The 12223-nt window shown below is 45.9% G+C and overlaps 1 protein-coding gene across 1 annotated transcript; it reads right to left on the bottom strand.

Moving 5' to 3' along the window:
* Nucleotides 1-591: 591 nt before the first annotated feature.
* LOC145415371 (trypsin alpha-4-like) lies at nucleotides 592-11047 on the bottom strand. The gene is made up of 6 exons (XM_080284655.1): nucleotides 10977-11047; nucleotides 10195-10385; nucleotides 7791-7961; nucleotides 4688-4825; nucleotides 2982-3131; nucleotides 592-726 (listed from the first exon to the last, which is right to left on the bottom strand). Exons 2-6 carry the CDS (start codon nucleotides 10351-10353, stop codon nucleotides 592-594), a joined length of 753 nt encoding a protein of 250 aa, XP_080140781.1. The 5' UTR covers nucleotides 10354-10385; nucleotides 10977-11047.
* Between the last annotated feature and the right edge of the window lie 1176 nt (nucleotides 11048-12223).

A 12223-nucleotide genomic window follows, 5' to 3' on the forward strand; every position in this document is an offset into this window, starting at 1 on the left:
AGGACATTAAATTTTTGCCCGACATGTGATTTTCTTCCATCTGAAAAATTAAAATATTGGTGACATCTGGCATTTCTCCAGGCGAGCGAACACTCCTATTCTTCTGTGTTGAATGCAAAGAATCTGGTTGTAACAAAAAGAAACTGAGATAATTTGTCATAGTTAGAAAGGTGACAATTTGGGGGGAATAATATGTTTTCTGGATTAAGGTGTCTGGTTTATTCTGCAAGGTGATAATGTGAGTCTCTGATTATAGACTCTTGTTATTGCATTACATCTCATCAGCAGTTTTTGTCTTCACCAAGTTTAGTCAGCAGTTGGCTCTTGTGTAAACGGGAACTGGTTAAAGTGGATGTTGTTTGGAAACTGACTAGAAAGATGTTAGATGTTGTGCAGAGTGTGAAAGATGTTAATTGTTCAATGAGTTGGGTAGATGTCAATTGTTGAGCAGTAAGAGACAGTAGAATGATGTTAACAGCTTGCACTAAGTTTGGCAGAAGTTAATTACAGCACAGTGAGAGTTTGATGGGTGTTAATTTTCGAGCAGTGAGAGTTCTTTAAGATGATGACTGGCGGCAGTGTGTGTTACGGCTAGAGGCTCATGCCGCTGCAGTACACGCCATCAGCAGTTTTTTTCTTGATCCAGTTCAGGTACTTGCTGACGCGAGTGTACACGCCGGGGTAGCCATTTGCTGCACACCCGTAGCCCCAGCTCACGATGCCGATCTGGAGACGGTAAAGGAGTAACAATCACATTAATAAAACGAAGAGTACACAGGAATAAAGGGGACTGCACGCAGAGAAGCTAGTGTCTTCCCAAACTTTGACGAATGTGTAGCCGACAGAACGATCCATCTGAGACACGCGCTAGTCAAGATAGGGTTTCCACTGTATTTGGCCAGTTTTGAATTTTCTTCAGAGGGAAATGGGAAGATGGTTGCTGCTTTCATTATACATAGAAAGTACAGATAACGGGAGGCCTACTGGTCCATACTGAGGTTATCTGTTGGGGAGACAAACGTTTGTAATATGGATCTATCTAACGTGACTGGAAAGAGGATGGAAGCGATGAAGGCTCACCCCTGCCCACCACACCCTCCAATAAACAGGCTGGAAAAAAACAGAGGACATCATGATTGCTGAGAGAAGTGAGAAGGGACGCTGAGGGTGTGTCTAGGAGGATGCTGAGAAACTGGGTACAACTAAAGTGTCAGAGAAGGTGCAGAGGGATGTGGCTGGCTGAATGGCAAATAGATTGCCTGTGATGCCGTATGAAAAGCGCTGTATGGATTAATGTTAAGATGCACAAGGCAAGAGATCCACTACATTCATCTTTTAAGCTTAGAAAATTACTTCCATCACTCGTGTTACCGTTGGACCATATCACAACTTGCCTTTACTGGAAAGACCTGGAATAGAGATGGTCTGTTAGGTCCAGTGCAAGGATCACACGTATGGTCTTACTCAGATGCTGTGTTGCTGCCTGTATTAAGTAACATGACATTGTATTTCATGGGTGTTGCATGTGCGTGTGTTGTACATGCGTGTTTTGTATGTGTGCGAGTTGTATGTTCGTGTGTTGTGTGTGCGTGTGTTGTATGTGCAAGTGTTGAGTGTGCGTGTGTTGTATGTGCGTGTGTTGTATGTGCGTGAGTTGTATGTGCGTGTTTTGTGTGTGCGTATGTTGTGTGTGCATGAGCTGAATGTGGATGTGTTGTATGTAGATGTGTGTTGTATGTGGATATGTGTTGAGTGCGCGTGTGTTGTATGTGCGTGTGTGTTGTATGTGTGTGTGTTGTAGGTGCGTGTTATATGTACTCGTGCTGTATGTGCGTGAGCTGTGTGTGCATGTGTATTGTATGTGCGTGTCTTGTATTTGCATATGTGTCATGTATGCGTGCGTGTTGCGTACAGTATACATAGGTGCTGTATGTGTATGCCTGTTCACACACGGCAGTTATACATAATCTCTACGCTATACTTGATACATACATTAATCATTAAAGAATTCGATGCTAGGCTCTTAGATGGATGATAAATCTGGATAAGCAACAGAGAAAAGATAATGTACACTTGCCTCCACTTACATCTGGTACAGGGGTTGGTGTGCTGGAGGTAGTCTGCGATACTATACTCTTTTTACTCTAACTTGGCCTAAAATTGCCCTTTCACTGTCATGCAAGCTTAGTTGTAGCAATAGATTAACTCTAGAATATGATGCTAGTCACGAATAAGTGCTATGGAAAGGATGTAGAGCCATAGATTAACTCTAGAATTTGATGCTAGTCACGAATGTGCTATGGAAAGGATGTAGAGCCATAGATTAACTCTAGAATTTGATGCTAGTCACGAATAAGTGCAATGGAAGGGATACAGTGTCTTCGTATTGTCATTTTCTGCCACTGAGATACATGAAATAGACTGAACAGGACGATAATCTGGGCCAAGTTAAGGTGAATATAGTATATTGAATAAGGTTTTCGCTAGAGCTCCCCGAATAAAAAATCTGTTGTCTGTCAGAAATGTATTTTACTTTTTCGCTTATTACTCGAACACCATACCTCGTATCAAACTGGGACCTCTGCCATTCGAAAGCTAATAAAATTGTCTTTCCAATGATTGTATAACTTGTAGAGATTGATTAGTAAACATTCGACTTATGATGTTGGGAAGTGAGATGTATGTTCCTGAATGTTTATTCCCACGGCCCTAATGTACATATAGTATTTTTTTTTTTTTTTGCTTATCGTGTAGAACAAACATAGACGAATAGGAGTATGTGGGTTTTGTGGCAAAATAAATATGTTTGGGTGATGATAATAAGCCGAGAATACACTTTTTTGGAGCATGCGGCAGCCAGCGGGGAAGGGGAGAAAAGCTGACGTTCATAGGACAGAAAACTTAAAAACTTATCCGCGCACGAAAGGGTTCATAATACCACATAAACCAGTGTTTACAAGATCAAGGTAAATTTGACTCACCTGGTCGTAGTTTCCACCACCATCCTTGAACACCAGAGGGCCGCCTGAGTCACCCTGGCAGGAGTCCTTGCCAGTCCTGCCGGCACACAGCATGGTGGACAGAATGGCGGTTCCATACTGTGTCGCCCTACACTGGGAGTTGGACAGCACCTGACAGGAAAACAGAGTGGCTAAGATCAATACTTCCTGTACTTCTATGCCCACCCTCTGAGGCATGAAAGGTACAGTGAGCAACAGTAGTCGTGTCGCGGTTTCGTCCGAAGATTAAAGGTAACTCGTGAAACATTATGAACCGTCCGTATGACAGACGGCGGAATGTACCAGACGCTTAGCCCGTTAGCTTATGTTTTCACCAAATTTCACGACACGATTATTGTTGCTTACTGTACAACTAAATTCAAAAGTCTCATCACATTTCCTGTCTCATTTCCTTCATTACCTTGATAGATCCTTGACTGTGACGTAGTGGACTGGAGTATATATTATCATGAAGCTCCCTAACACCTTTTCTTAAGCAATTTTTTTCAGTTTATTAAACTTTACTCTCCTGACATTGCCATAGTTTGCTTAAATAACGTACAGAAGGATATTAATCAGCCATATCCAAAATAAATCACTTAGGAGGAGGTGCTAGGGAGCGATAAGAGAGGCAGGGGAAATTAATGGACTATAGTTCTCCTTAACTTGGCCCAGATTTTCATCCTTCAGCAACTTATTTCATGTAGATCAGTGACAGAAAAAGACATTGCTACGGCTCTACATCCCGTCCATGGCACTTATTTGTGACTAGCAGCATATTTAAGTGTTCATCTATTGTGATAACTCACTAATCAGTATGGAGAGACTTCAATTTTAGGCCAAGTTAGAGTAAAATGAGTATAGCATTTGACTGTCCATGGGATCTGAACACCCTACCTTAACGGGATGTATTTTTGTGATATAAAGGAGTGAGATGATAATGTACAGTCACCACCAATAATCATGTCTCTCGATCTGCTTCTCATTATACAAACTTGAAAAATCAGGCTCGTAAAACCGACTCGTAACTACACTGAAAACGCTCCCTAACACCTATTCCTTGGCGATTATTTTTTGGATTCTGCTGGTTAATATCCTAGGTGAGGGGGGGGAAGAGGGAGGGGGAGGCTGAGGATGAGGTGGAGGGATGGAGTGGAGAGGTATGTGAGAGAGGCGGATGTGAGCTGGGAGCAGGGCAGTGAAATGGCAGGGGACAGGGTGACATGGAGGCGATTTGTTTGTGGCCACCCCTTACGGGATTAAGGTGTCTGGCAATAGATAGATAGATAGCATACAAAATGGTACTAAAGTGTAACATGCAAAACTAGAATGGCACTCAGTAGAGCGCATACCTCCCTATCTTACAATGTTAAAGAATGTGAAAAAAAAAAAAAAGAAAAACTGGATCCGCATCTTTATCTGGATCTGCACCAAAGTTTAATGGAGTCTATTCTGGGCCAAGGTCCATTCTTCTACCAAGTTTCGTGGAAATCCGTCCAGTAGCTTTTGTGTAAACTTGCTCACAAACCAACCAACCAACTAACCAAAGAACGGACAGGGGTGAAAACCTAACCTCCTTGGCGAAGGTAATAAATCAATGAGAGAGGCATTACGAAGCTTCCCTAGCCACATAGAATTGTCTACAGAATAAATCGGTTAGGAAGATGCGTTACCAAAACCCTACTCACCGGTACGTCAACCTCCCTCAGCGTGTTGGATGATGATCCGCCGGAGCTTGTGGTGCCCCAGCCCGTCACTGTGGCTGTCTTGCCGGCGTAGGTGGGTCTGGCAAGCGGCATGCACACAGGCAGGAGAGTGGAGCCCACCTATAAGACATATGTTTTAAGCAGGCGGGGAGGGAGACCGAGGATGAGATGGAGGGATGAGGTGGAGAGACATATGAGAAAGGGGGGATGTGAGGTGGGAGAGAGAGACCAAGGATGAGATGGAGGGATGGGGTGCAGAGATATATGAGGGAGGTGGGTGTGAGCAGTGTGAGGTGGAGGAGGAGAGGGGGAGAGGGAGACCAAGGACGAGATGGGGGGATGGGGTGGAGAGAGAGTTGCATGAGAGAAGGGGGTGTGGGGTGAAGGACGAGAGGGGGAGAAGGAGACCAAGAATGAGATGGAGAGATGGGGTGAAGAGACACATAAGAGAGGGATGTGTGAGTTGGAGGGAGGGCAACCAAATAACAGAGGACAGGGCGATTGCATAAATGAAGGACTGGGAGTAATGGTTAACTCTTGCATTAGAGAGCTGGACAGAAAAGGGATGAGAGTTTGCTGCTAGACGGGTGCTACGCGCCCGTTATAGAGGTGGAGGAATGCATGCAGCCAATTCAGAGGAGCAATGACCATTGAAGTAGCGATAGAAAAGAGATAAAGATGCAACAGTGCGGCAAAGAGACAGGGGTTGAAGGGAGTCAGTAAGAGGAGGAGAGTTAATGAGATGAAAAGCCTTTGACTCCACCCTATTGATAAGAGCTGTATGTGGGGAGCCTCCCCACACATGAGAGATGTACTCCACACCAGGGCGGATAAAACCCGTGTATAGAGTCAACAGTTGTGCAGGGGTAAAGAAGGAACGGAGTCGGCTTAGCACACCTAATCTCTTGGAAGCAGATTTTACAAGAGATGTAATATGATCTTTCCAAGATAAGTCCCGAGTAAATGAAACCCCAAGCATGTTCAAGGATGATGCAGGATTAAGCTAAATATTATTAAACATTAGTGGGTATACCTGTGGAAGATTTTGTAGGGTTGATAGGTGTAAAAACTGAGTCTTTGATTCATTAAAAACAACAAAATTATTATTACCCCAGTCAGAGATACGAGCCAAGTCAGACATTAGGTGTGCCACAACCTCAACCCTTGTTTCCCGAAGTAACTCCTGAGATAGAAGTTGCAGGAACCGAATGGAAAGGTGAAGGGTGGAGTCATCAGTGTACGAGTGGATAGGGTTAGATGTACAGCTTAGAAGGAAATTGATGAATAAAAGGAAGAGATTTGGTGATAGGACAGAGCCCTGAGGAACACCACTGTTGATAGATCTAGGAGAAGAACGATGGCCGTCTACAACAGCGGCTATAAAACGACCAGAAAGGAAGCTAGAGATGAAGGCACAGATAGAACGATAGAAACCATAAGAAGGCAGTTTGGAAATTAAAGATTTATGCCAGACTCGATCGAAAGCCTTTGAGCTGTCAAAGGCAATGGCAAAGCTTTCGCTAAAGTCCCGAAAGGAGGATGACCAGGAGTCTGAAAGGTAGGTGAGAAGATCGCCAGCGGAGCGTCCCTGACGGAACCCATACTGATGATCAGGAAGAAGGTTGTGATAAGAAAGATGCTTCAAAATTTTCCTATTAAGAATTGACTCGAAAACTTTTGAGATACAGGATGTTAAAGCAATTGGACGATAGTTAGAGGGCTGGGAATGGTCACCCTTCTTTGGGACTGGCTGAATGAGAGCAAACTTCCAGCAAGAAGGAAAGGTACAAGTTGACAGACAAAGGCGAAAGAGTTTGCCTAGGCAGGGTGTAAGCACAGAAGCACAGTTCTTGAGAACAACAGGAGGGACTCCATCAGGCCTATATGCCTTATTAGTATTGAGGCCTGCGATGGCAGAAAATACATCAGCTGAAGAAATTTTAATGTCAGCCATGAGGAAGTCAGAGGGGGGACGTGATGGAGGAACAGCACCGGAATCGTCTAAGGTAGAATTGGAGGAGAAAGTCTGAGCGAAGAGATCTGCATTATCAGTAGAAGAAATAGCTACAGAGCCATCAGAGTAGAAAAGAGGAGGGAAGGATGATGAGGTAAAGTTGTTAGAAAGGTTTCTGGCAAGGCGCCAGAAGGAGCGGGAAGAATTCGAGTTGGAGAATTGAGAGCATTTAGTACAGATGAAATTATTTTTAGCAGATTGAAGAACAGACTTAGCACGATTCCGGGCAGAAACGTATAAAAGATGTGATTCAGGGGTGGGTTGGCTCCGGTACCTTTTATAGGCCCTCTCCTCGTTGCGGACAGCATTAGAACAAGCGTGATTAAACCAAGGTTTTCTTGCATTAGTCAAAGGATATGAGAAAGGAATGTATGCTTCCATGCCCGAGAGAATAACCTCCGTAATGCGCAAGGCACACCCAGATGGCTCCCAGCCATGGAAGCGATAATCATTCCAGGGAAAATCAAAGAAGTACTGCCTGAGGGCCTCCCAATCCGCAGCTCCAAAGTACCACGGACGACGTTTCTTTGGAGGGTCCACAGGCTGTACTGGAGCGATAGAACAGGTTAAGGTGATAAGGTTGTGATCAGAGGAGCCCAACAGAGAGAAAAGATTAACAGTGTAAGCAGAAGGATTAGTTGTCAGGAAGAGGTCAAGTATGTTGGAGCTCTCTCCAAGGCGGTCAGGAATACGGGTAGGGTGCTGTACAAGCTGCTCTAGGTCATTATACTGGTGTTAATCTCTTGCTACGCTTACTTGAAATGAACAGACTATATGGATGTCACTCTGTCCTCTCAGTATGGGTGCTATCCCTTCAACTCGTATCCTCCTCTCTCCCACATCTCTCAAGCCCATCTCTCCAGCTCATCCTCGGTCTTCCCCTTCCCCATCTCTTTCACCACCTCACTCAATACACTCTTTCCTGTCAGTTTCTCATTCTCTATCTCTCCACATCACCAAACTATCTCAAGTATTTCCTCTAACGCCTTCAGTCACACTCACGTCAACACCACACTGCTCCTTCACCTCCTACCTGCTCCTTCGTCAGCACCACATCGCTTCTTCACCTACCTGGACAGGGGATGAGAGCTTCAGTAGGGCGATATCATGCTTCATGGTTTCATTATTGTAGTTTGCGTGGTTGATGATCTGAGACACAGAGCGGGTCACTAAGGTCGTCTCCCCGCTGGTGGCCAGGTTGTGTTCAGCCAGGCGGACGGTCAGACTGCTGGGTGACAGGTTCTGGCGGTGGGGTCAGGATAGGTCAGATTAATAAGAGCCCCATGGGTTAACGCTGAATGAGGGTGCCACAGTCTAAACCCAGAAAGTGAATCATAGAATAACAAATAGACAGATAACAGATAACAGATAGATAGGTAACAGATGATGGGTAACGATAGGTAATAGACAGATGATAGATAAAATAGATAATAGATGATACAACCTTTTGGACACATTGCACCTTCGTAGTTCCCTCATGGGGCGTCTCATATTATTTTGCTGATGGTAGTTTGTTGGGGACTCTGAAGGCGCCAAGGGTTATAAAAAGAATGGCGCCTAACCTCCACTTTCTGGGTATACTGATTACGGTGTGTTTGGCATTGCTTTGTGTATATGGTAGTTTCATACGAGGGAGAAAGAGAAGGCTTAGATTAATACCCACTGACGTATTTTTGTCCTTTGGGGTGTGTCGTCACCCCACAGTACTAACCAAGGTATGTTTTCATCATTTCATGTTTTGTTTCTATTTTTCTTTTTCAATGGAAAATTAATTTATGTAAATTTTTTACGCAGTATATATGCAGGACAATGAAAAGAGAAGTGGGAGAGGAGTGTTGGTGAGACCTGAAGGAGACGGCAAGAGACAAATATTGGTGGAGAGAGGTCATACTGACCTCTTTCCCTCGTAAAAATAAAGTGAGGTAGGGTCTAGAAAACAAAGATTGAGAAGTACAAAGATGGGAGAACTGCCAATAGCCCCCCTAATGAAATGGGCCAAACATTCAGTCATTCAGTATTCAAGCCCCTGGAATCCTGACTTCACCTCAAGGGCTTAACTTTTTGCACACATTTTTTTCTTTTTTTACAGATGGACTTTACATGACCTGCAAGAAAACGTTGACCTGTTGACTGTGGAACAAAAAAAAAAAAAAGGTGCTAAGCTCTTCTCATGTACTCCTTCATATTATAAGCAAGTTTTTTTTATATTACAGAACAGAGGAAGGAAAAACATATAAATAAAAAAATAATCCATCCATCCATCAATCGTAAAATCCTACGTTGCCCCATGAGGAGCGTAGGAGCCTGGGGCTAGGCAGTTGGTCCTGACATTTAAGATGAGTGAAAAAAATAATAATAAAAAAAATAATAATAAGGCCCCAGTCACACTGCAGGTACGACTTATCGCCAACCACCCGTGACCTGCAAGTCGTGGGTGGTTTTGGTGAGGTTTACGACCGGTCTCCACATGTCTCGGTCTAGCTGCAGGCCACCATGGCGACCAAAAACTCGTTGTGAGGTTTTTCGTGCTGTACAAAAAACCTTCCCGTGACCACCGATGTTGCAGCACGGAAGCCGCCTGGTGGGCGGCTGGACTGCGTCTGGCCGGCTTAAGGACTGCAACTGGTCGGCGACACCTGATTTTTAAGCTGTGGTTGCCATCCGGACGAAGGCCGGTCGCTGCCTGCTCTGTGCGGTGGCCGTCTGCACTCCGTCAAGGCGACGATTGGACAGCGGTGGCTGCCGTCCACAAGCCCCATGTCTGAGGTGGTGGTTGAAGTCCGGCTGCCGTCCAGCCGGCGATTGGTCGAGCGACAGGTGGTGGGGCTGCACCGAGACCAGCCACCAGCCAATCCGCGGCTGGTGTCGGTCTAGTGGTTGCGGTCTAAACTGCAACAGGACGCAGACCGGCCGCCGTTTGTCGGCGGCCTGCTGACAACTGGCCGGCGACAGGCCAGTGTCTTGACCTGTGTGTACCTGCCCATGGTTGCCGTTCAGCCGCCCACTGGACGGACACTGGATGACCACCGGTAGCCGATCGGTGGCACAACCTCTCTGAGACCTCCGTGGTCAGGGACTGGTTTTGCGATTTTCAGGTTTGCAACAAGTCGTACCTGCACTATGACTGGGGCTTAAAAAAATTACTGCCAGGATGTAGTAAGGAAGACTGCCCATTTTCCAAAGAACTCCCAGATTCCGAAATATAACTCCTCTCGGCAGAGGGGTCACTATTATCATTGTCTTTTGCCATCACTGTTACTGCCGTATCCCAAATAACAGGACTATTATGCAACACGAATTTAAAATACATTGGGATACTTTGGTGTGACAGGCTGGATACGATTACCCTCCAGTCTTGTGCAGGATTATAGATGAAGTAATAACAATAAGGAATGTGCTGTGCAAAGAATGAGGGTTATAAGTGCAGTAATAACTATAACAAAGGAGTGTACTGTGCAAGGCATGAACTACTAACTGCGGTACAGTGCGCGGCGGTGAGGACGTAGCGATCATTGATGAGGGAGCCGCCACAGAATTGATGCGTCCCAGACATCAGCGCCGCCTGCCACGGCCACTCGTTCACGCCCGTCTGCACCCCGCCCACGATCCTGCCAGCGTTCTTCTGCCCACACATGCAGGCGCTATTGAAGGTCACCCGCGGCTCAGCTGTACGGAGAGAGCCTTAGATGGGAACAGGTGGTGGCCAGGTGGTTAGAGGAGTGATCTGCTGTTTGAGTGGACGCGAGTTACATCCAAGATTTTAACAGGAAACAGTTAGGTGGAAGGGCATAGGCTAGGTGTGCCCAGTTGGTTAGAGAATGCTATTTGAATAGACCTGAGTTCTATCCAAGACTTGAAGAAGAAGTCTGATGGCATGGAGGGAAACGCAGGTTAGATCAGGTGGTGAGTGGTTGATAGGAAATCTGATTTGTTTGAAAGGACGGGAGTTCGATGCAAGGGCGAAGCAAGAAACAGGATAATGAGTTGAACTGCGTTAAGACAGACTTGGGTGATCTTCAACAACACCCACTAACATGCCACAAAACACTCGCTCTAATACCAAGTCATTTTGAGGAGCGGCAGTGGGATTAGGAAATTAGTGACGCAGGGTGGCACTGACTGAGCCGTACACGCAAAACACGAGAAACTACCTGGCGGAGAGAAGGAGAGGGGCTGAACATAGACTATTCAGTATATCAAGAAGGGTATAGGAAAATTTACGATGAGACCCAGGAATGAGGTTGACTAGCTACTGACGTTTGGTGAAGGGCTTGGAGGTGTTGGTGGGGAGGGCGTGGGAGAGCGACACCCCCAGCAGGAGAAGGAGGAGCTGGGACGAGAAGACCATGGCTGTCACTACTGCTGCTTTCTGCTCCCTGTCTCACCATTTTACGTAAGCGCTTTCCACCCCCACCCACCATGTACAGGCAGGCAGGCACACACACACACACACACACACACACACACACACACACACACACACACACACACACACACACACACACACACATTTTACGTAAGCGCTTTCCACCCCCACCCACCATGTACAGGCAGGCAGGCACACACACACACACACACATACAACACACACACACACACACACACACACACACACACACACACACACACCTGCGCCAAGATTCCATTCACCTATTGAAGTCACAAGTTCACACCTGCATAAACACCTTCACTCCATGTCTCCCTGTCCTTAGCCTTTTCACTGCCCTGCTTCCAGCTCACACACCCCTCATTCATTTACCCCTCCACTTCATCCCTCCATCTCATCCTTGGCCTCCCCATCCCTCTCTCCCTCTCCACCTCACTCACATACACTCTCCTCGTCAGTCTCACTCTCCACTTACACACGGGTTTTATTCGCTCCTGTGTGGAGTACAACTCTCATGTGTGGGGAGGCTCCGCACATACAGCTCTTCTCAATAGGGTGGAGTCAAAGGCTTTTCGTCTCATCAACTCTCTTCCTCTTACTGGTTCCCTTTAACCTCTGTCTCTTCGCAGCACTGTTGCATCTTTATCTCTTTTCTATCGCTACGTCGATGGTCGCTGCTTCTCTGAACTGTCTGCATGCATCCCTCCACCACAATGGCGGGCGCGTAGCACCCGTCTAATGACAAACTCTCATCCCTTGTCTGTCCAACTCTCTAATGCAGGAGTTAACTGTTACTCCCAGTCCTTCATTTATGCAACAGGTCAACTCTGGGACTGTCCCCCTCTGTCTGTATTTCCCACTTCCTATGATCTCCAGTCTCTGAAACGCAGTGTGTCCAGGCATCTCGAAATGAACGGATCTTGAATTTGGCTCTCTTGTATTTTTTTTTTTTTCTTGGAGGGAACAACTTGCAGGTTCCTGGCCTTGGGTTCCTTCTTCCTTGAATGAAAAAAAAAAAAAGAATAAGTCGGATGTAACGATGTGTTACGAGGGGGGGGGGGTTGCTTGAAGAAGAATCTGACCTCAATTTATTCATTCAGGTGGTTGAACTTGTGTC

The sequence above is a fragment of the Coenobita brevimanus genome, chromosome 102 (assembly GCF_032717465.1).
Source record: "Coenobita brevimanus isolate Jiangsu-jjx chromosome 102, ASM3271746v2, whole genome shotgun sequence".
NCBI lineage: Eukaryota > Metazoa > Arthropoda > Malacostraca > Decapoda > Coenobitidae > Coenobita > Coenobita brevimanus.

What these genes read in the sequence shown, in the direction of transcription:
- LOC145415371 (XM_080284655.1), bottom strand. Translation starts at nt 10,353, where the DNA reads ATGTGTGGGCAGAAGAACGCTGGCAGGATCGTGGGCGGGGTGCAGACG. An exon ending in CCGCCGCGCACTGTACCGCA is followed by an intron (nt 7,962 to 10,194) that starts GTTAGTAGTTCA and finishes CCCCACCGCCAG; the next exon opens with AACCTGTCACCCAGCAGTCT. An exon ending in TGAGGGAGGTTGACGTACCG is followed by an intron (nt 3,132 to 4,687) that starts GTGAGTAGGGTT and finishes TTTTCCTGTCAG; the next exon opens with GTGCTGTCCAACTCCCAGTG.